Source organism: Myotis myotis, unplaced genomic scaffold (genome assembly GCF_014108235.1).
Source record: "Myotis myotis isolate mMyoMyo1 unplaced genomic scaffold, mMyoMyo1.p scaffold_m19_p_3, whole genome shotgun sequence".
NCBI classification, from domain to species: domain Eukaryota; kingdom Metazoa; phylum Chordata; class Mammalia; order Chiroptera; family Vespertilionidae; genus Myotis; species Myotis myotis.
In genome coordinates, this window is record NW_023416335.1 from 148,716,632 (window position 1) to 148,741,799 (window position 25,168).

Sequence of the window (25,168 nt, forward strand, 5' to 3'; positions counted from 1 at the left end):
TTCCATTTTCCCTCCTTAGGATATCAGTTATATTTATATTTTCTCCTTTTTTAGTGGTTGCCTTAGAATTTGCAGTATGACTTACAACTAATCCAACTCCATTTTCAAATAATGCTATACCACTTCACAGGTAATATAGAGTACTTGTAAAAAAATAATCCAAATTCCTCCCTGCCATCCCTTATATCTTTGCTGTCGTTCATTTCACTTATATATAAGCATGCATAAGTGTAGATATATAAAATATCTATACTAATAAAAAGGGCAATATGCTAATTAGACCGGACATCCTTCTGGACAAAGCCATGGGAGTGGGGGGGGGGGGGAAGATTAGGAGTGATCAGGCCGGCAGAGGAGAACAGTTAGAGGCAACCAGGCAGGCAGGCAGGTGAGCAGTTAGGGGCAATCAGGCAGGCAGGCAGGTGAGAAGTTAGGAATCAGCAGTCCTGGATTGCAAGAGGGATGTCCCTGCAGGATCAGGCCTAAACAGGCAGTCGGATATCCCCCAAGGGGTCCCAGATTGGAGAGGGTACAGGCCGAGCTGAAGGACCCCAGCCCATGCACAAATTTTGTGTACTGGGCCTCTAGTGCATACATAATTGAATACGTTGTTGTTATTGTTCTGAACAAACTGTTATCTGTTAGAGCAATTAAAAATAAGAAAAATGAATGTTTTTTAATTTTACCTTTACTTATTCCTTCTTTGACGTTCTTTCTTTCCTTATTCAGATCCAAGTTTCTGACCTATATTATTTTCCTTCTCTCTAAAGAATTTCTTTTCACATTTATTTCTACTGGTAATAAATTCCCACAAGTTTTATCTGTCTGAGAAAGTGTTTAATTCTCTGTCACTGTTTTTTTTTTAATTTTTTCAGTTATAGTCAGGTCTTTATTTAAGAATCTCATCTGCCAACTTAGCATTTTCCATCAACACAGGGAACAAAAGCCTCCACAGGCTTCACCATCTTCTGCTTAGGTGCTGCCTTTGTGGGAGCCTTAGCAGCAGCCATTGCTGCCTTTTCAGATGTTTGCTTCAAATTTCTTGCTTCCTTGACAGCCCTGAGAGCTTGTTCTCGTTGAGCTTTCCTAACTTCAGGTTTCTGGTTCCTCTTGGCTGTTATATCAGCAGGAGATGCACCAGTGATGGCCCTCTGGAATTTGACTGCACAGTGGGTTCTTTTCTTTTGAAGTTCTTCCAACTGTCCCTTTTTGTGCTCCCTTCTGTAGAGGACAGTCCAGTTTACCTGCCCAGGATTCCTCTTGGAAAGGAATGCCGACTTGCATTTTGCATTAAGAAACTGGAAACCCTTCCCGTTGTTCCTGGTGTAGCACCTCCTGTGTCCGGGGTAGATCTTGTACCCACTGAAACTGCACAGCTTGGCCTTCACAGCTGTGGCCACCAGGGAGCAGAAAAGATGGTGAAGAGAAGGAGACTCTGTCACTTTTGATGGATAATGTCACAGGGTACAGAATTCTAGGTTAGTGTGAAGGTTTTTCTCTTAACATTTTATTTCACTCCACACTCTTCTTGTTTGCACAGTTTCTGAGGAGTAGTTGGATATAATTCTTTTTTTTTTTTAAATATATTTTATTGATTTTTTACAGAGAGAAAGGGAGAGGAACAGAGAGTTAGAAACATCGATCAGCTGCCTCCTGCACATCTCCCACTGGGGATGTGCCCGCAACCCAGGTACATGCCCTTGACCGGAATCGAACCTGGGACCTTTCAGTCCGCAGGCCGACGCTCTATCCACTGAGCCAAACCGGTTTCGGCTGGATATAATTCTTATCTTTGCTATAGGTAAGGCGTTGTTTTCCTCTGGCTATTTTCAAGATTGTTTTTCTTTATCTTTCATCTTTTGTAATTTGAAAATGATATGCATAGGTGCCAGTTTGGGGTATTTTGTTTGGGGTTTTTTGCATCTATATTATTTGGTGTTCTTTGAGCTTCTTGAATCTGTGTTTTGTGTCTGACTTTATTTGGGGGCAATTGTTAGTGACTTGTTTCAAATACAGTGGGGCCTTGACTTACGAGTTTAATTCGTTCCATGATGGAGCTCGTAACTCAAATTATTCATATGAAATATGAATAATTTTCACCATTACAATGAAACGTGATGCTGGGCTGATGTTGTGGCATTCACTGTGACGTTCGCTGCGCCAACTAGCGGTGGGGTATCTGAAGCTGGCTCGTAATCTGAATTTTAGCTCGCAACTCAAAGCAAAATATTGGCTGAGAGACGGCTCGTATCTCGAAAAACTCATTAGTCGGGACACTCTTAAGTCAAGGCCCCACTGTACTTCTTCTGCTCCTTTCCCTCTTTTCTTTCTGTTATTCCCATTATGAGTTTGTAACATCTTTTGTAGTTGTCTCATAGTCCTTGAATATTATGAGTGTGTGTTTTTTCCAGTCTTTGTTCTCTTGGCTTTTAAGTTGGGGAGGTTTCTATTTACCTCAAATTGTCTCAAGCTCAAAGATTCTTTCCTCAGCTGAGGCCAGTCTACTAATAAGCCCATCGAAGTCATTCTTCATTTCTGTTACCCTGTTTTTTGGTTCTTTTTCGTTCTTTCTTAGCATTTCCCTCTCTGCTTACATTGCCCCTCTCTTCTTACAAGCTGTCTACTCTATCCATTAGAGCTCCTCACATATTAATCACAGTTGTTCTAAATCCCCTGTCTGGTAATTCGAACATCCCTGCCTTGTCTGGTTCTGATGTTTGCTCTGTCGCTTCAAGTTGTACTTTTTGCCTTGTGGTATGTCTTGTGAGTTTTTCTTGCTAGTGAGCATGATGGACCAGGTCGATTGAACTGCTGTAAGCAGGCCTGTAGCAAGGTAGCTGTGCGGGGGAGGGAGGGCTCTGCAGCCCTGGGGTGAGGCCTCCGTCTCAGGGAGCCTGTGCGTCTGGAGCTTCACAAGTGCTTCTTAGTTTCTCTCCCCCTCAGGTAGGACAGGATGGCCAGATGGAGCTAACATTCAGTGTTTCCCTTCCCCCAGGCCAGTTAGGCTCTGGAAATACCCAGCAGGTGAGGCCCTAGGCAATTAGTCTCCCTGAGGTCAGGTCTTATTAAGAACTGAGTGCTTGGGTCTTTCAAAATGGCTGTCTCCTCACCCTGCTGGAAGCAGGAGCTTCTTCTCCCTTATTTACTGTGACAGCTTGGTTGAGCTCCTGGAGGTAAATCTCACAGAACTGTGGGGGCTCCCGTGACAGAGTCCCAGGGTTCTACCTCTCAGAGGTGTCCACACTGAGGAGCCTCCAGCGTGTCTTTGGTTCCAGTTTAAGTGTTCCTGCCCTGGCACTGGCTCCCACGTGTTCCTGTAAGTTCTGCCTCCCTGTGTTAGCCTGGCTGTTTGCAGTCTTGGCGGCCGCGGTTTCCCCTGTGTCTGTGTCCTCCCCTCTCTTAGGGATACAAGACAAGTTGTTGATTTTTCAGTTTATTCAAGTTTTTACTTGTTTGGACAGAGTGGCGACCTCTTAGATGTGGAACCAGAAACTGAAAGTCTCTGTTTCTGTTTTGTTTTTTAAAAAAAAACAAAAAAACACCTATATAGGTTTTGAACTTTAAGGAAGTCATCGCTATTAATCTTGTTCCCTATGAATTTGGTGTTTGTTTTTATATTTGGAATAGCCTTGCCAAACAACAAGATGAGAAAAATATGAATCCAAGTTTTTCTCTGGTTTCATAAGAGCCTCTTATGTTACGTGTCTATGGGATGGTTAGAAGGCAGTGTCGATGTTGCAAAGAAATTCCTCCTATCCTTTGGGACAGCTGCCCTAAAGCTGAGTTGTGCAATGGGCTTCTCGCTAGAGAACTAGGAACAGGAAAACACTGTTCCCTTCAGTGTTTCATGACAATAAGGAGCTGAGAGGCCAGTTTCTCTTTGTTCTATTAGAACACATTGTATGCGGGAAACGTATTTATACGTTCTGCCAGTGTAGTAGAGCGCAGGACACGTATTCATACGTTTTTTATAGACTAGCGGTAGAATGCGGGTAACGTATAAATACATAAACTAAAGTTATCGTAATTTTACTGAACGTTGCCATTTGCGCAAAAAATTAGCAAAAATGGCCCGCACCACCTGTTAGCGCGCGATAAAAACTACCCGCAAACAATGTGTTAGGAGGGACAATTCTGCAGACGAAGGATATGATGGGATCTCTCACCTACCTTTGTAAGAAAGATAGACAGCATAACACCCCCCTCCCCAAAGATGCCCACATTCTAACCCACGGAATTTGGGAATATGTTACTCTCAGGGCAAAAGGGAATTTGCAAATGTGATTAAATTAAAGATCTTGAGATAGGAAGATTATTACAGTGGGCCCAAAGTAATTCCAAAGGTCCTTATAAAAAAGGTACAAAAGGCTCAAAATAAGAGAGAGAAGGCAATGAGCTATGTAAGCAGAGGTCAGAAAGAGAGAAATGTGGAGATGCTGTGCTGCTAACTGTGAAGATGGAGCAAAGGGCCAGGAACCAAAAAATGCAGGTGGCCTCTGGGAGCTGGGAAGTCAAGGAGATGGATTCTCCCCTAGAGTTTCTGAAGGGAATGCTGCCCTGCTGACACCTTGATTTTAGACTTCTGGCCTCCAGAACTGGGAGATAACACATTTGTGTTGTCTGAGCCACTGAGTCTATGATAATGTGTTACAGCGGCCACAGCAAACTAATACGGGATTGTTGAGAGTACAAGTCAAGTGCAAGCCAAATCCCTGCAATGGCTCCTGACTACTGTTGCTTCCCAGCCTGTGTTCCATTTCATTGGCTACTGCCAGGACAGTAAGATTGATTCTACTATCAATGCATGGTCTCAGAGCACTGATATCTTACCCATAAAGAGTTGGTTGGAGTCATCTGCCTAAAAGTAAAAGGGCAGGAAATGTAGGTTTTTACATTTCCTTTAATTAGCACAGGACATCACTATGAGTTCTTAGATAACTTAATTCTGATTAGTTTCTAATAGGAAGAAAAATCACCCTGCCTTTTAAAACTACTGTGAGGATGAAATGACAAAATACATACATTGCCCGGCACATAGAAGCCTTCAGTAGGCGTTTGCCGTTGTTATTTGCATTAGGGTTCTTCAGAGAAACAGAACCAACAGAATGTGTGTATATATTAGATACAGAGACTTATTTTAAGGAATTGGCTCACACATTGTGGGGTCTGGCAAATCTGAAATCTGTAGGGCCGGCTACCAGGCTGAAACCCAGGGAAGAATTGTTGTAGTTTCAAGTTCAAAGACAGTCTAGAGACAGAATTCTTTCTCCTTCCAGGACCATAGTCTTCTCTTAAAGCCTTCTACTGATTAGGTGAGTATGAGGCGTAATCTGCTTACTTTTAACATATATTACTGGTGTAAATGTTAATCACATCTAAAATATCTTTCATAGCAATATCAAAACTGGCGCTTGACCAAATATCTCAGCACCAGCTTAGCCAAGTTGACACACAAAATTAACTATCACACTGTTATTTGTTTCCTATCTTATTTCAATGGCTAAAACTTTTAGGCAAATAATAAAAGTAATACCAGACATCCTTATCCTTTTTCTAATTCTAATGGAAAAGCTCTGCTGTCTTCATTAAGTATCTCTACTAACTACTACTAAGGAGCTATTCTCTATTCCCACGTTACTATATTTTAAATCATTAATGGGTACCATCTGCTATGATGATTATGTAATTTTTCTCTCCTGACTTTTTGAAATGTTTTATTTATAGATTTCCTATTAATACACCATTCCTTGCATTCCTATGGTAAACCTTACTTGGTCACATTGTAGTTTTCTCTTCAGAGGCTGCTGGGTTTAATTTCTTAGTATTGCACTTCATTTTAAATGTGTATCCCTAAGTCAATGTTGGCTGTGTCTGAAGCGTTTTGGTTTTCATTGTTTTGGGGGAAGGGTCTGTCTTTGTGATCTGTGTTAAAACTTGGTATTGTACTTTTAATCTTGCTCAGTTCATAAGTGAACTGTGAGAATTCCATGTTTCTCTGTGTCATGTGATGATGCATAAAGCCTGAGACTAATTGTGTTCCTAGTGGCAAAATATACAGACTATCTTATCACAAACGTAATTTGGTGTCTCCTTCCTTGTAAATTCCTTTTCACTGACTCAATATTAGCATTATATCAACTCAATATTATGCTAAACATCAATTCAATAGTATGCTTAAATATATATAGATATATAGATATATAGATACATAGATATATAGATACACACACACACACACACTTCGTTTTCCTTATTTAAAAAAGGATATTTCTTTTTACTCTGTCTTTCGGATCTCCTATCTACTTTCTGTAACTCTCTGTAAACTTCCACCTGGAAAAATAAAAAGTCCCTAGCATGAATAGCCACCTGTTGTTCACAAGAGTTGGCCATTAGAGCCTTGGTGTCTTGCTTTTGGAATCAATCATATATTCTTTGATGAGTTATAATTTTTCATTTCAAAAGCATCACTCTGTGAGGCTTCTCCTACACTGAGACCAGCATAGGCCAACATGGTTTATACTTCATGTGGTTTCCTACAAAACAAACTCAAATAAACAAAAGTATGAAACATGTGCGGCCATTCCTGGCTGAAAAGGAAAGCCAGGGTTTGGCCTGGGTGCTCTTAGCAAGGACAGCACAGAGCTCCGGGCTTTCCTTCTGGGGCTGAGCTGCCACTGAGGGCTCTGGGTAGCTGCCGTTTCAAAGTGAGGCCAGAAGTTGGAACAGTAAATTCTGAGTCAGAATTTAAAAGCCTGCCCTGCCGCACTGCGTGCTGCCCTTCACAGCAGATGGCCGAGACGCTGGTCCACACTGCTCCAGACTACAAGCGGCCGAGAGCCAACTGCAACCCTGGGCCAGTATTCACCGAGGCCAGGTTTTACACTTAATCTTCTTTATATTTAACTCTTGTTTTGCTTTCTGGTGAAAGATTTTTAACTAGTCACCCAACTGAAAGTTCTTTCATAATCCAGCATAGTCCAAATAGTGTTCTGGGGGACACTAGTGACCCACAAATGTAATAGGTATTCCAAGAGCTTAAAAAAAACAGATTGTCTTCAAATAAATTTGAGAAAAGCTAAGTTAAACAAAATCCAACTGATTTCTTTGCTGCACGACCCCACAGAGCCTTTAGTATATTGATGTTCTCTGTCACTCCAAAACTTTTTTTCATAGCATACCTATTACATTTTCAAGTACACTACTATCGGGTAGACTATATTTTGGGGAACATCTTAAGTCATCACTATTATCATCGCCTACACTTACTTAGTGTTTAGTAGGCATGAGTACTGTGCTGGGGAATTTTCATGCTATATCTCACTTAATCCTTGCAATATTTCTAGGAGGTGGATGTTGTCTTCATTGCATAGTGGTGTAGAGGGGTTACGGAACTGGCCCACAAAGACAGCACCAATGAATTACAAACACCAATTTGCATGGCGGTCTGATTCCAAAGTCTATGTAGTTCGCCAGTGAGCTACATTTGTTATAGTAGTGCTGCACTTTGAAATAATTACCTCATAAAATACAGTCATGTGTAGCATAATGACATTTGGGTCAACAATGAACTGCATATACAATGGTTATCCCGTAAAATTATAATGAAGCTGGAAAATTCCTATCATCTGGTGTCTTTATGGCAGTGCCCTACCATTGTAGAGCAACACATTGCTCACATGTTTGTGGTGATGCTGGTGTAAACACACCTACTGCATTGCCTGTCATATAAAAGTAGCCCTTACAGTCATGTACAGCACATAACACTCGATAATGCTAATAAATGACTGTTGGGAGAAAGCCCCAAAAGTCTAAATTCAAGGTTAATTTAGAAGAACTTACACTAAGCCTTATTCAAATCCATAAGAGCTCTAATGGGAGAAACGTACATACATGGGCAAAGCAGCTGCTTGTTCCCAGTGCTGGCTGGGAAGAAATCTACACCCTCCCAGGGAGTTAATAGTAAAACCACATGGTGGGTAGACACAGAGACCACAGAAAGAACAATGCATTTCTAAATTAACAGATAATACTGGGCAGTTTTCCACACTCTATACTTTCATTAACCTCCTTCCTGGGGCATGGCATTTATCTTTGGGGGGCATTTGGTTTTCTAGGTAGTCAGCCAAGCCTCAGGCCAAAGAGAATTACAGTCACAGAGGGTTAAACAGAGATTCCAACATTTCCCAGATGCCTTTGCTACTGGAAACATACCGCATCTCTGAGCTAGTCCCCTACAAAGACTATGTTACTGGTTTACGTATTTACTATACTACTAGAGGCCCAATGCACGAAATTCATGCAAGAATAGGCCTTCCTTCCCCTGGCTGCCAGCACCAGCTTCCCTCTGGCACCCGGGACCTGGGTGTCCCTCCAGCCACTGGCAAGTACCCGGGACCCAGGCTTCCCTTGCAGCCCTGTCTTCATCCAGAAGGTCGTCCAGAAAGACGCCCAGAAGGACATCCAGTCTAATTAGCATATTACACTTTTATTATTATAGACTAGAGGCCCACCACGCAAAATCGTGTGAGACCCAGACCCGGGACACCGCAGGACCCAGTGTCAAGTCCCCGCCCACCTCGTGCGCCTCGCTGCGCACGCAGCCCCTCCCACCTTGAAGACAGTTGTGGACGGAGATAAGAATAGTTTCCTGCCCTAACCTTTCCTTCTCAGAAGCACTTAAATTGACCTTCGTTGGAAAATGAGAACTGAACAGAACAACACTTACTTGTTCCCATGAAGAAATCATATGACGTTCAGCAGGTGCCTTTGGTCGTTAAGGTGTGACGGTGTCATAGCCACGGGGTTTTTGTAATAGAGATACTTTTCATCGTCATGTAGAGTGTACTCTTTCTACTTATAAAAAGAAAATTTGGCCCTAGCTGATTTGGCTCAGTGGACAGAGCATCGGCCTGCGGACCAATGGGTCCCAGGTTCAATTCTGTTCAAGGGCACATGCCCAGGGTTGCGGGCTCGATCCCCAGTAGGGGGTTGCAGGAGGCAGCCAATCAATGATTCTCTCTCTCCCTCTCTCTTCCTATCTGAAATCAATAAAAATATATTTTAAAAAATAAAATAAAAGTTTGCTGTAAAACAGCATGCCTTGTTACACCAGCAGTGGCCTCATGCCTCTCCTGTTTTGCGCATCTCTGGATTGCATCCTTTTCTCCTGTGGTTGACTGAATCTTGTGTTGTTATACAGCAATAACATGCTGTGTAACCTTGTAGCTTCAGAGCAACAGGCTATACCCATGGTCAGCAAACCGCAGCTCACGAGCCACATGCGCTCTTTGGCCCCTGCAGTGTGGCTCTTCCACAAAACACCACGTGTGGGCGCGCACGTACAGTGCAATTGAAACTTCGTGGCCCATGCGCAGAAGTCGGTATTTTGTGGAAGAGCCACACTGCAGGGGCCAAAGAGCCTCATGTGGCTCGCGAGCCGCGGTTTGCCGAGCCGCAGTTTGCTGACCACTGGGCTATACCATATAGTCTAGGCTGTAGTAGGCTATACCATCCAGGTTTCTGTAAGTCCACTCTGTGATCACATAACAATGAAATCACCTAAAGACACATTTCTCAGAACAATTTATCTCCATCATTAAGCAGTGCATTACATTGTTCCCATGCTCTGAGAACTACCATATCCTTTCATGCCCTGAGAGCCAGCCTGGTAGATCCTTCTGTCAGTGAGGACACCATGCTGCAGCCACTCTGGACCAATGAGAGCTGAATCAAGCGTGTGGTAATGTGTGTTGTTTTCTTCTTGGGGCCCCTCTGACATCTATGTCTGTCAAGAGACATCCAAGTGATGGCACCAGACTTCCTACAAAGAAACAATGAAGGATACTAAGCTAGGTGTTAAAATGCATTTTTATAACATATTCAATGGCATAGGGGAAGAAACAGAGGGTAAAGATTAGCAGGCAATTAGGGGTTGATGAAAATCCTTTGGCAAATGAATGACATCACTGTAGCCTGGAAAGAGTGAGCAGCCATTATGTGAAACTCTGGCCAGAGGCTGGCCATGACCTCTCAGAAGAGAAGGGAAGAGTTATCGCCAAAGAAATTGCTGGAAATTCATCTTAACAGGGACCAGTCCATGTACTGTTGCTACCATTTAAGGATCCTTTGTTAATGGAACAGCCTTGTGCTGCCTCCTTTAATAGCTTCCACATTTCTCAGTCCAGTAACCAGCCTTCTTCCAGCAAGGCCCTACCATAGCCTTCCATACATAGAGATGGAAAGTTTACAATCACACATTTTTTTGTATCAAAGGATGATGCTCTATTAGCAGAGCTAACCCAGAAGAACCATCTTACTCAGGGAGAGCCATAATAGCATGTTTTATGGGAAGCATGCCCAATTTAGAAATTATCCATCTCAAGAAATCCAGCAATGAAAATTGACAGACCTGGAAGATGTAGTTGGGAATCCCCTACTCCCACAAGTTCCTCTCTTCAGGTGTCCCCTCGTCTATCTATAATAATAAAAGTGTAATATGCTAATTAGACTGGACAGCCAAATGACCTTTGGGATGTCATTCCGGACGTCCTTCCAGACGACCTTCTGGATGAAGCCGCGGTGGTGGGGGTCGAAGCAGAGGTGGTTAGGGCGATCAGGCAGGCATGCAGAGTGGTTAGGAGCAATCAGGCAGGCAGGCAGCAGGTAAGCAGTTAGGAGCCATTGGTTCCGGATTGCGAGAGGGTGCAGGTCTGGCTGAGGGACACCCCCTTCCACACCCATGCATGAATTTTGTGCACCGGGCTTCTAGTATATATAAAAACCTAAGCAACCATTACGACCAGTCGACCAAATGACTAGTTGACTGGTCGCTATGACGTGCACTGACCACCAGGGGGCAGATGCTCAATGCAGGAGCTGCCCCCGGTGATCAGTGTGCTCCCACAGCCAACCTCCCACGGCCAGCCAACCTACCACAGTCCCTCCCCCAACCAGCTGTCCCCAATTGGACCCAATCAGGACTGGGACAGATGGCCCCAATAGAGATGGCCCCAATAAAGACCACTCCAATCGGCCTCAACCACCGGCCAGACCAATTCTTGCACCAGACCTCTAGTCTTCTATATTAAAAAAGGTTAGGAATTTTCCACACATATGAGTGAGCTATTCTAATATATAAAATCCAGGGTCCATAACATCCAAAATGACTGAAGGCTAGACCAACCGGAAGTCAGTCCTGCAGTCAGTGCTGGGTTGCCGCTGCTACAGGCACCACAACCCAGCACTGACTACGGAGAGGGCTGCAGATCAGGCCCAAAGAGAGGCCTGGAGAGAGAAGCAGGGTCTGATCTGTAGCCTCCATGGCAGCTGTTGATCAGCCCTTGCCTCTCTCTTTCTCTCGGGTCCTGGCCAGCAGCCGCACCTCTGTTTCCCTCCGGGCCTCCGCTGGGGCTGCTGATCAGCCCTGCCTCTCTGATCAGGCCCGTTGATAATCCCGGAGATGCTGACTGGCATAGAAACTGACCAATCAGAACCTACTCTGGGTGAACTGCGAGGAACCAATGGCTGCCTAGGAGGAGGAGCCTTTGATACTGACTGGCATAGAAACTGACCAATCAGAACCTACTCTGGGTGAACTGCCAAGGCAGAACCTAAGGTGGGGGCTGAGGAGGGGCTTTAAGGGCAACAGTTGTTTGGTGTAAGGCGTAAGAAAGCGGTTCAATTTTTTAACCCTTTGAGTGCCAACCAATATCCTAGGAACTATGCTAAAATTGCCAAGGCATTTTTGCTGATTTTACAGCAGTTTAGGAAAAAAATTATGAATCGCAAGTAAATGAAGTTACATATTCAAAAACTTAAGGAAACCTTTACTACATTTGTTTTCTGCACTTAGGTGCCATCTGTCAATAAAGAGTGAACTACTAGCATCTAATAGTGACACTGCAGGAGGAGCGCGATAGCACTCCCGGCACTTTTGGTGAAAGACAGGAGGAGCACGATTGCACTCCCCAGCATTCTAGGGGTTAATGACCACTTTGGCAGTATAGGGCATATGGCTGGCTATCAGTCCAGATATAGGGATTATGTATTTTTGTCTGCCAAGAGCATCTCCTCCTGCTGAAAAAGGCTTTTCTCCTCCATTTAAGCAATCCTATCCTATATAATCTATCTATACTAATAAAAGGGTAATATACTAATTAGACTGGGTTGACCAGCCATCTTCTGGATGCCCGACTTCCTTCTGGACAAAGCCATGGTGATGGGGACTGAGGCAGAGGCAATTAGGGGCAATCAGGCCAGCAGGGGAGGGCCATTTGGGGTGAGATCAGGCCAGCAGGGGAGGGCAGTTAGGGGTGATCAGGCAGGCAGGCAGGCAGGCACAGGCAGTTAGGGGCGACCAGGCAGGCATGTGAGCGGTTAGAAGCCAGTGGTCCCAGATTGCGAGAGAGATGTCCACAGGGATCGGGCCTAAACCGGCGGTCATACATCCCCCAAGGGGTCCCGGATTGGAGAGGGTGCAGGCTGGGCTGAGGGAACCCCCTCCCTCCCATGCATGAATTTCATGCACCGGGCCACTAGTTGTTATATAATAAACCACCCCTTCCACTAGTGACTTAAAATAACTAGCATTTGTTATTTATTATGACTCTACAGATTGGCTGGGCAGTTCTGATGATTTGGGTTTTACACAACTGATGTTAACTGGGCATATGGTCCACGTGGTCCCTCATTTTCTTGAAGACTAGCCTGGTTCATTCTCAAGGTAACTGTGGGCATTGAAGAGAGAAAAGAAAGCAGACTTCAATGTATAAGTACCTTTTACAAGCCAGTAGCATTCTATCTAATTGAGTATTATGTTTGAGTTATCTATTGAACAACTAAAGATAGATATCAAGGAATCAAATGAACATGTAAATCTACATTTGAGGAAGAGGTCATAGCAGATAGAGATTTGGAGGCCAAGACATATAGAGTCTATTTAAAGCCATGTAACTGGATAAAAATCACATTTGGAAGCAATGTAAAAGAGCAGAGAAAAAGGTCAAGGACTGAATCTTGGGAAACTCTAATATTTAAAGGTTGAGCAGGGGAAAGAAGAGGCAAAGGGGACTCAGAGTAACCAACAAAGTAGAGAAAACCAAGAGAATGTGGTATTATGGAAGCCCAAAGGGGAAAGAAGAGATCTCAAGAGAGAAGAATAGCTGGGTTGTGTTGACTAGCTCTGATAAGTCATGCACTTGCAGAGTTTCATCTGTTCCAGAACCAGCACCCTCACCCTCTAGGCTCCAGGTTACTGAACTTGCTTTTCCTCTGTCTCACATCTCCAGGCCATACTCTCTTTGCCTCGTGGTTTCACCTACACTGCAACCGCCACCAAAACACTCCTCCTCCATCACCCCTCTCCAACCACTGTTTCTTCAGATTTGGCAGAGGGGCTTCATCCATATGCCTCCAAAGAACCCTGCACTTCCCTATCATATTAGTCAGCTTGGGCTGCCATAGCAGAGTACTGAGGACTGGGAGGCTCAAACAACAGAAGTTTATTTTTTTCACAGTTCTGGAAGGCTGGAAGTCCAATATCCAAGTACCATCGTAGAAGCCTCTCTCCTTGGCTCACAGATGGCTGCCTTCTTGCTGTGTCCTCGCATGGCCTATTGTCTGTGCACATACCCAGAACACTCTGCTGTCTCTTCCTATAAGGGCACCAGTCCTATCGGATTAGGTCCCTACCTTTATAACCTCACTTATCTTTAATTACCTCACTAAAGGCTCTATCTCAATACAGTCACATTGAGGGTTAGGACTTCAGCACAAAATTCAGGGGAACACAATTCAGTCCATCAAAGCATGTATTGGATGATAACTTCTCTATTCCCATTTGACTATAAGTTCTATGAGAACAAGCCTAGGCATTGTGTATGTTTTGTTTTCTGTTATCTTCAGCGTGTAACACAGTGCCTAAAGGTGCTAAAAAATTTTTTAGAATAAAAATGAAAAACATTTACACTTACAAATAAATGAGAACTTCAATGCAGGGTCCATGTCTGCTCTGCCATCTGACTAACCCACATAGTTAGCCAAGTATGTACCCCATTCGGAAATCCTCCCAGGAGTATCCCATTTTCAGTCGTCAGTAAAATCTCACCCATTTGAAATAAATGAAAGGAAGCCTATTGTAAGTTAGTGAGAAACTACAGAATTTTGAAAACATTTTGATGCTTTCAAGTAATCCATAAAAATTATCTGTCATAGCTGAGCTACTGCTTTGTAATCTGTCCACTAATTGTTTGCCTTCAAACAAAAATGTTAAAATAGTTTAAAATGTGATGAAAGTCCTTTTTTTAAGTAAGTGTTGCAATCATCCTGAAAATGAGTTTTAGTATATGATTGTTAAGCAAATTCTACTTACTGCACACAGATAGGGCAATGGTACACTTGAATTCAGCCTCCAGAAAACACTAGTCCCTGATGGGATTCTGAAGGCCCTACACTTTAGGAAGGATGGAAAGGGGGCTCAGAATTGCATTATTTTAAAGTGCAGCATCGTTGCTACATAATTTCAAAATAGCAAGTTTGACTTGTTGGTATTAAAATACTATATTTAAAAATAGGAAGTCAGCGACAGCATATATATTCTTTGCCTTCCTCCCTGAAGATTACACACACAGATTTTTTTAAAGATACAAAATGATTTAGAAATACAGAGGGAGAGGAACTAGCTTTTTTTAGGCATTTCATTTCTAGGTTTTCCTAAACTCTAAAATGTGTTAGGAAGAAAAAAAACTCTCTTAACAAGTTTCCAACTGTTCCGGGTGTTAACCCTTCAAGGGCGCCTTTCTTCTTCTTTTTAAACAGAGTGTATTTGGGTAAAAGCTGACTTGGGATGTAATTGCCTAGTTCCAGGTAGAGCCTCTCCATAAAGAAGAGCGGCACTCGGCTCCCCGAGGGTTCCAGCTTCTCTGTAGCTGGATTAAGTGGCCATTATTCCAGTGGTTGCCCAGTGAGGCTTGGTGACATGTGACAAGCAAGCTGACTCGCAGCCGTGCTGACACAGACGGTACTAACAATTACACAAGAACAGACACACCCTGTTCCTCTTCCAACCCCGGGTGGGCAGTGTCCAATAGAAAAATAATTTGAAGAGGCAGCACAGACAATAGCTCTGGCTTCAAGAATCATTGCAAGAAGCCAATTTCCTAAACAATGGTATAGTACAGTGGTCGGCAAACTGTGGCTCGCGAGCCACATGTGGCTCTTTGACCCCTTGAGTGTGGCTCTTCCACAAAATACCATGTGCAGGTGTGCATGTACAGTGTGATTGAAACTTTGTGGCCCATGCGCAGAAGTCGGTATTTTGTGGAAGAGCCACACTCAAGGGCCAAAAAGCCGCATGTGTCTCGCGAGCCACAGTTTGCCGACCACTGGTCTAGTATAACAGGGAAGGGACAGATGCTGGGAAAGAAATTGTAAACATAGATAATTATTTCATTTGAGCACAGTCAGAAGCAATATTACTTACCCCTTTTAGCTCTGGACATAAATGCAGATTTGTGGATATTTCCTATTACGTCAGTGAGTTCTTGTGACATTATAGAGAGGAGCTGAACCATATGGCCCAGAGGTTTGAAAAAGTCTCCTAGAATCAGTAATACCCAAAGGAATCAAAAATACCCCAAGGTAATAATACTCAATACACATTATTGCCAATGGCTAGGGTGGGTGTGGCCTCTTTCTTCAGCTTTATTGATAACTAGAGGCCTGGTGCACAAAATTCATGCACGGGTAGGGTCCCTAGGCCTGGCCGGTGATGGGGACCAATCTGTGGGATGACCAGCAGGGCGATCAGGGGGCCCCTGCTGGCACCCGCCTTGGCTGGCCTGGTGCCACCCACTCACCAGCCCCGCCCCCATTGCCACCACCAGTCAGCTTCCTCTGGTGGACGACCAGCGGGGCGATCAAGGGGCCCCAGCTGGCACCCACCTTGGCTGGCCTGGGGCCTGCAGACTGGGGGCAGCTCTTGTGTTGAGTGTCTACCTCCTGGTGGTCAGTGCATGTCATAGCAACTGGTCATTCCTCAATTTGGTTGATTTGCATATTAGGCTTTTATTGTATAGAATGGTCCCCAGAGAAAAACCCCTGGCAAAAGCCGTTTTAAAACAGAGATTTCTCTCTTTGGCCACCAGGCAGTTCTCTAAGGTAGCTGTAGCCCTCAGGTCCTGAATTATAAAAAGAGACATCAATTTTGTCACAATGCAGTTTGAATGTGGGCAGGCAACATGTTTGAGTTGAAAGAGTGTGAAGGCTTTGGGGATACAATTGGAAGGATTTGGTGGGCAGTGTGTGTAAGGTAGGTAATGTGAAGGCTGTATCTTAAATGCCTGGCAGTTCTTGGGAAGGTCCAAGCTGGCCCCTTAAAAGGAGGATCCCTTTGGGCCTCTCTGTAGGGTATAAGCTAAGACAACACACTCCAGGGCAGGCTATAACCCACTGAGATAATTGCCTTTCCAAGCCCTGGTAGGATAAGGAAAACCTCAGCACTCTTCAGGCACCCTTGGCTGCCAGGGAAGTAATATCAGGTGCACAGGTAAACAAACACACACACACACACACACACACACACACACACACACACACACACCAGCCTCCACTGTGCACTGATCCAGGTTGTAAAAACAGCAATCCTGGCCCTTGCTGTCCTCCTTCAGTCCAAATGTTGAGGAAATTATTTATTTTGGGGTCCAAATGTTGAGGAAGTTATTTATTTTTATTTTGTTCCTATCTGATCAATCAGAATTCTCTGGAGAGGAGCCTGCTCATTTAACTTACTCTTCTGAAATCGTATATTGGTCTTTAGCTAGAGTACATTCACAAATGTCCGTAGGATTGACTTGGTGTCCTATTTTCACTACTTTGGCCCTCAATTTATTCATCTGTGGAGTGGCATTATAATGAGCTACTCACAGAACTGTTCTGAGGTGTGAATGAGAGGAAACAGTGTATGTGATAGTGCTTTATAAACTGGGAGGGGGCAAGTGAGTCGTTAATAAGATCTATTGATCAAGAGCCAAATTGATTCATGTCCATTTAACAAGGGGATTCTGGGAGCATGCATTCTTAGCCATTTTCTAGCTTCATGGACTTTAGCAAGTTAAATAACTTCTTAGAGGTTTAATTTTCTTACCTATAAAGTTAGGAAAAATATTTCTATGAAGCTGTTGCAGGAAATAAAAATACACACTCTTACACTGACGATGATGCCTGACATATACTATTTGCTTTTAAATGGTAGTTATAGCTATTGTGTTAACCTGGGAGACCTTTGCACAAATAGAAAACTTGTTTCTTCCCTATGTTGCTAGAGTGCTCTTTCCTGCTCAACAATGGAGTCCTGACCTCAGTTATTTTTAGGAGTGTGCAAGGGGGTGGCTAATGAGACTGATACTGAGGCATGTAAATAAGTCATGGACTGCACTTTGAACACGTTGCTCGAATTTATATAAGGATCAGTATTTCAATTTGCTTGACCCAAAAAGCAAAGATACAAGAAACTTAAAAAAAAAAACAAAAAAACCAAAAACAACTAATTAACTCTTCCTAGTATGTAATTTGGTAAATTTGCTCTCAATTTAGCTAGAGATTGGGGGTTTTTATTGACTCACTAGAATCCTGGTGCACGAAAATTTGTGCACTTGGGGGGGGGGGGGTCTCTCAGCTCAGCCTGAATGCTCTCACAATCCGGGACCCCTCGGGTAGGGTCCAGTCCATTGCAGCATGGCTCTGGTTCTCCAGGCCTGCAGGCCGGTGGGGAGGGACCAAGAGCCAGTCCAATTGCAGCATGGCTCCGGTTACCCAGAGCCTGCGGGTGGAAGGAGGGACCAAGGTTCCCAGATCACAGCATGGCTCTGGTTCCCCAGAGCCTGCGTGCAGGGGGAAGGACCCAGAGGCCAGTCCAATAGCAACATGGCTCCATTCCCACAGCTCACTCCCACCACCACGCCACGGGCGGCTGGAACCCAGGACTGATTCCCGCTGCACCGGCTGGGACCCTAGCCTGGTGTTCAGTTGTCCAACTGGACATTTAGGTCGTGACAGACCCTGGCTCTTTATATATTAGAACTAGAGGCCCGGTGCACAAAAATTTGTGCACTCAGGAGGGAGGGGGAAGCCCAGCCTGTGCCCTCTCACAGTCTGGGACCCCTCGGGAGATAACAACCTGCTGGCTTAGGCCTTCTCCCAGGTGGCAGAGGGCAGGCCCAATCCCTAGGTGCAGCCCCTGGTCAGGCTCGGAGCAGGGCCGATTGGGGAGTTGGGGCACCGCCCCGTCATGCACAGAGCAGGGCGGATTGGGAGGGTGTGATGCCACCCTCAGTCACGCTCAGGGTAGGGCAATTGAGGGGTTGGGGCACCGACCCCTGTCACACTCAAGAAAGGGTCGCTGGGGAGGTTGCGGTGCCACCCCCTGTCACGCACAGAGCAGGGTCAATCAGGGAGTTGGGGCGCTGCCCCCTGTCACTCACAGAGCAGGGCCCATTAGGGGGGTTGGGGCTCCGTACCCAGTCACGCACAGAGCAGAGTCAATCAGGGGGTTGGGGAACTCCCCCCTGTCACTCACAGAGCAGGGCGGATCAGGGGGTTGGGGCGCCACCCTCTATCACCCACAGAGCAGGGCCGATCAGGGGGTTGGGGCACCGCCACTGTCACACTCAGGGCAGGGCAAATAGGGAGGTTATGGCTCTACCCCATCACACACAGAGCAGGGCCTGTGGGGGGAGAGGGGGTTGGGGCACCACCCTCTATCACCCACAGAGCAGGACCGATCAGGTGGTTGGGCGCTGCCACTCTCACACTCAGGGCAGGGCCGATGGGGAGGTTATGGCTCTACCCCGTCACACACAGAGCAGGGCCCGTGGGGGGGGGGGGGTGTTGGGGCACCACACGCTGTCACACACAGAGCCACAGGGTGATCAGGGGGTTGGGGAGCTCCCCCCTATCAGGCACAGAGCAGGGCTGATCAGGGGGTTGGGGCACTCTTCCCCTGTCACGAACAGAGCAGGGCAGATAGGGAGGTTGTGGCCCTGCCCCCTGTAGCACACAGAGCCGCAGGGCGATCAGGGGGTTGGGGAGCTCCCCCCTATTAGGCACAGAGCAGGGCCGACCAGGGGGCTGGGGCGCCGCCCACTGTCTCACACACAGAGCAGGGCTCGTGGGGGGGGAGGTGTTGGGGCGCCGCACCCTGTCACACACAGAGCAGGGCCAATCAGGGGGTTGGGGTGCTGCACCCTGTTACACACAGAGCCGCAGGGCGATCAGGGGGTTGGGGAGCTCCTCCCTATCAACCACTGAGCAGGGCTGATCAGGGGGTTGGGGCGCCTTCCCCTGTCATGAACAGAGCAGGGCGGAGAGGGAGGTTGTGGCCCCGCCCCCTGTCACACACAGAGCCACAGGGTGATCAGGGGTTTTGGGTGCTGCCCCCTGTCACACTGATCCCAGTGCTGGGAGGCATATTACCCTTTTACTATATAGGATAGAGGCCTGGAGCATGGGTGGGGCCCGGCTGGTTTGCCCTGAAGGGTGTCCTGGATCAGGGTGGGGGTCCCCACTGGGGTTCCTGGCCAGCCTGGGTAAGGGGATGATGGCTGTTTGCAGCTGGTCACACACCCTTCAGGGTGGAGGTCCCCACTGGGGTGCCTGGCCAGTGTGGGTGAGGGGCTGAGGGCTGTTTCAGGCTGGCGGGTGACTGAAGCTGAAGCTCCCAAGTGCTCCTTTTTTTCTTTTCTTTTTATTCTGGGCCAGCTTTAGCTCTGACTCCAGCTCTGAGGCCTCTGCTGCTTAAAGCAGGTATCTGGTTTGTTTGTGTTCCCTAATCGAAATACTGTATCAACTCCAGCTCTGAGATCCAGGCTCGCTGAAAGCAGATTTCTGGGGTTTTGTTTAGCTTCTATATTTGTAACAATGTTTCAAATTGCAAGCTCAGAGGCCAACAAGGCAGGCGGGGAACGTTGGTTTCCTCCATCACTGAAGCAAGCAAGCCTCATTTATATTCGCTTTAAGCTGCCTGGCTGCCGGCCGCCATCTTGGCTGGCAGTTAATTTTCATATCGCCCTGATTAGCCAATGGGAAGGGTAGTGGACGTACGCTAATTACCATGTTTCTCTTTTATTAGATAGGATAGGAGAATGGAAAATATAATATATTAGGCCTACCAAATAATAAGCTGTAATTTTCAACTTTTAAATTTATAAAGGAAAAAAATATCTTAGTGCATTTTGATAAATAACATAGCTTTCTGAGCCATATTATGGTCTGTTGAGAGAACAAAAAGAAAAAGGGAAATATCAGGGAGAAGTGGACGAAATAAAAGGGGATAGTGTTCCATAGATAAAAATCCCATCTTGAGACATGGTGGGACACAGCCCTGCTGTGTGTCTGCAGCCACAAGCTTACTGGAGAGTATCTTCTATTGCCACTCTGCTCACAGAAGTAACTTAAGACAGAATTTTCAAAAGAGCACAGGCACATACACAAAAGAGCTCTGTACATTTCCACTGTCACTGAGCACCCAAAAGAAGCTTGTGGGGCCTGGATCCAAAGTCAGCCATGGCTGGGCTGGCACTGCATTCAATTACATCCTCCAAAGAAGAGGAGTTAGTTTTGAGGTGAAATAGCAGAAACCAAGGAGGCAGAAATTAGAGTTGTAATGGACTGAAAAAACTTCTTTGTATCTCATCCATTCCCTATATTCAGAGCCTCTCCCTTCCCTCTCGCCTTCTCCCCCTTTCTATATTCTCCCTCCCTCTCTCTTTACCCTCTCTCCCCTCTGCCCCTCTCCCTAACTCTTTCCTCTCCCCACCTCTATCCCTTTCCCTATCTCTTTCTCTCACACACTGAGTTTTTACTAAAAGGTGATACCCACTCACTCCAGCCAGGACAGTCCTAATTGGATGACATTTCTGTAGGCCTAGGTAACAGACAACCCAGGGACGAAACTTGTTGGTCAGTTGGTCATCAGCTGTAACTTTATCCAGGGGTGGGGTACTGCCAGGCTTTGTCCAGGAACCTAGGGACCTGACACCCAGTTCAGGAGTTTCTATTTTAACAACCCTGAACAGAGCTTTCTTATTTGTCACTCTAAAAAAAACACATCTAGAAGACCAGAATCAAGGCCGAGACTGCAAACAGATCTCCCCTCCCACGCCCGCCTGATCACTCTGAAAGGCTCCGAGATCATTTGCAGCGAGGAAGCAGTGTGATCTTTTAGGGGTGCCCCCAGGGGGCTCCGAAAGTGGGCACAGTGAGACAGATAATGTGCTTGTCGTCTTGGAACTACAGTTGTGTTAAACAGACATGCACAAAACAATCACAAATGTTTCACACCAGAGTTGCTGTCACCTAAGAATGCTCATGTGGAATCATATACAGTGTGCTGGCCTTTGGGTCTCAGCCGCCCCTTGGGACTCACACTCATCCTGCCTCCAGAATGACATTGCTGTAGGCTTTTCTCACACTGATCCTGCAATAATTTCCGTTTCTGTGCTACCTGATTTCGCTGTTGCTGCTGCTGCTATAGTTTCCCATCTCTCTCTGAGCCTTCCTATTTGCCTAACCCTGCCTGCGTTTTATGGCTAGGTTGGAGAAACATCTCTGGCTAGTTAGGAAAACCAATAACTTTTTAAACAATCTCAAACACTTGGTGCTTGATATCTGTCATTTAGCTTCACCTGGCTCAGTTTATCCCTTGCAACCCTAAGCCATGCTAATCTGTGCTCCTTACTAACTCTGCTCCTTTTTGCATCCATTTCTCAAGGTAGTAATTGTGGTTTGACAGCCGCCCCCTTAAAATGAGTCTAAGGTCTTCAGGTCCTTTAAGACCACAAACTTGCCCAATTAACTGTCAAGTCAATAACCTCACTGACTGCTGAGCAATGTCCCCAGGCTCCGATAACTCCAGCCACCATCCTGGCCTTCCTTTTCTGTCTTATTGTTTCAGTTCTGCTTCCCAGGAGGGGCTGCCCCATGATGTGGAGCAGGAAAGACCAGTTTCTAGGCAAGTTGCCAATAGCAGTCCTTAAGAAACTGACCCATTTCAAAAACTTCCCCTTCTTAATTAAAATTACTGCTACCTCTGCAGAAAAACCCCCTCTGAGCCTTCAAGTGCTTTTTACACTCTTGCCTCCCTGTGGGTAGAAAACAGACAACAGTGTCAATCCCAAGCGCAAGGAGGCAAAGAGGAGACAGAAGAAAGAGCTGACAGATGCTGAAAATACCTCCCCTTGTGCCAAAATTGTGCTTGCTTTCCATCAGCTGTGCCACTGTTTGGTCTCAGGTGCCAACCCCACACAGGCCCAGGCACACAGGAGACCCAGAAACCCTTCATCATAACAGGAAGAAAGCAAATGGAACTTGTTAGCTTGAAGAAAAGAATTGAAAATACAGTTGTTTTATGACATTTACCTATATAGGTGTAGCTACTTGTGTACACTACATCAGACTCTTGTGGATGATCTAATATACTTATAAAAAAATGACAGCAATTGTCTGATAGTCTCATCATTGCTACCACACACACAAGAAAAGATAAAAAAATTTCATGGAAATTCATGAACACAAAATAGATTATCAAGTAAAAATTAAGAGCACAATGAATACCCTTTTAGCCATCTGGCAGATATCATGGAGGGTGGCTGCCCGGCTCCGAAATAAAATTTAAATTGATAAACCACTGTCAGCACAGAGGAGAGAGATGGGTGATTAATCTGATTCAGGAAGAAAATAAGGTATGTTTCCTACATTAAATAGATTTACCTTCAGTTCTCCATGTAGGAAAAATACTTTGCTTTTCTCTCATTTTTCAGGCACTTATGACAAGTACTTAGTTTTAAGTCCCCATGATTGGATTAAACCACTAAAATTAGACTCATTCACTTTTTTAAACTCTGGCACTCAGATTCAGGAATTTCCTCTTTCCTTCCTGATATTAAAATATTAATTTAAAAAAAAAAAAAACCTTGCTATGATTTTTTGGTCTGTGAGTTAGAGTTTCTCTTCTACATGATTTCTATGCCAAGTGATAGAAAGTCTACAGATAGAGAAAGAATACAGAATTGTGTGTTGCTTGTTAAGCCCTGGGATAAATGCCTACATGTGACCCCAGGAGCCAATCAATAATTCCAAGCACCAATGGGCAGCAAACACACATTTGATAATCTGAGAAAATTCTATTCTAACAAGTGGCCTGTTTAAATCCATTTGCAGTGTGCTTAGTTGAGCTTGTATCATACGCCTTATTCCAGATGCTCACTGGATCTTCAAGAGATGGGTCTATTGAGCTCTTGTCCTCTGGGAGGAGGTAGATGTGGGCTTGTTGGAAGGATAACCTGCCTTAAATTGTGCAGATGGCTGCTTGGACACATTGTTCCTATGGGAAGGAATTCAATAAAAATGCCAGCTCATTGTAACCTGGTTTTAATGGACCTCAATCTGATTTTAAGGGCAAAAAGGGATCCATAAGAGACAACACTATTAGACCAGAATCAATACCTTGAAACTTGAATTTTAATAGGAGGGGTTTATGCCATCTCTCTAAATTGGCAGTGATCATTATTTTTCTTTTTAGGGACTAACTTTTTACTGCTTGCATTTGGTAATCTTTAAGTTTGGGGAGGTATTCAGTTATTTTTAATTATAGTTGACATACAATATTATATTAGTTTCAGGTGTGCAACATAGTGATTACACATTTATATACCTTACAAAGTGATCACCACAATAAGACTAGTAACCATCTGTCACCACACATAGTTATTACAATACTATTTATTCCCTATCCTGTACATTATTTTATAACTAAAAGTTTGTATTTCTTAATCCCCTTCACCTTTTTCACCCATCCCCTCAATTCCTCTCCCCTCTGGTAGCCATCAGTTTGTTCTCTGTATCCCTGAGTTTGTTTTTGTTTTGTTTTTGGTTGTTCATCTGTTTTGCTTTTTAGACTCCACATACAAGTGAAATCATATGGTTTTCGTCTGTCTGACTTCTTTCACTTAACATAATATTCTCTAGGTCCACCCATTTTGTCACAAATCACAAGATTTCATTTATTTTATGGCTGAGTAAAATTCCATGGTAGGTATGCACCACATCTTCTTTATCCATTATCAATGGACACTTAAGTAGCTTCCATATTTTGACTATTGTAAACAGTTCAGCAATGAACAAATGGTGCATATATCTTTTTTAGTTATTGTTTTTGTTTTCTTTGAGGAGGGGGAGATATATATCCAGAAGTGGAATTGCTGGGTCATATTATAATTCTATTTTAAAATTTTTTAAGGGAACTCCTTATTGTGTTCCATACTGGCTGCACTCATTTACAATCTCAACAGTGCACAAGGGTTTCCTTTCCTAGCATCCTCACCAATACCTGTTATTAGTTCTTTTTCATAATAGCCATTCTGACAGGTGTGAGATGATATCTCATTGTAGTTTTGATTTGCATTTCTCTGATGATTAGTTGTTGAGCATCTTTTCATATGCCTGTTGGCCATCTGTATATCTTCTTTGGAGAACTGTCTATTCAGGTCTTCAACCCAATTTTTAATTGATTGTTGTTTTTTTATGTTGAGTTGTATGTATTTATTTTGGATATTAACCCCTTATCAGATATATCATTTGCAAATATCTTCTCCCATTCAATACGTTGCCTCTTCTTCCTACTGATCGTTTCCTTCTTTGTGCAACAGTTTTTTAGTTTGATATGGTCTCATTTGTTTATTTTTCCTTTCGTTGCCCAAGGAGACACAACCAAAATATGTACTAGTATATACTAGAGGCCCGATGCACGAAAATTCGTGCAAGAGTAGGTCTTCCTTCCCCCGGCTGCCTGCACCGGCTTCCCTCTGGCACCCGGGATCTGGGCTTCCCTCCTCCGCCACTGGCAGGCACCCAGACCCGGGCTGGCTTCCCCCAGGCCATTTATTATTATAGATTGCTAAAACCAATGTCAGAGAGTTTACTGCCTATGTTTTTTTTCTAGGAGTTTTATCCTCTCAGGTTTTACATTTAAGTCTTTAATCCGTTTGAATTTATTTTTATATACGGCATAAGGAAATGGCCTAGTTTTTATTTTTAATGTATCTTCCCAGTTTTCCCAGCACCATTTTTTGAAGAGACTGTCTTTTTCCCACTGTATATTCTTGCTTCCTTTGTTGTA

At 44.6% G+C, this 25,168-nt stretch overlaps 1 protein-coding gene across 1 annotated transcript in view; it reads right to left on the reverse strand.

Moving 5' to 3' along the window:
- Positions 1 to 914: 914 nt before the first annotated feature.
- The window catches only part of LOC118650620 (60S ribosomal protein L24-like), a 105,192-nt gene continuing 80,938 nt past the window's right edge, over positions 915 to 25,168 (reverse strand). Inside the window, exon 2 of the mRNA XM_036298977.1 lies at positions 915 to 1,390. Coding sequence (XP_036154870.1) covers positions 915 to 1,390 — 476 coding nt within the window. The remainder of the gene's footprint in view (positions 1,391 to 25,168) is intronic.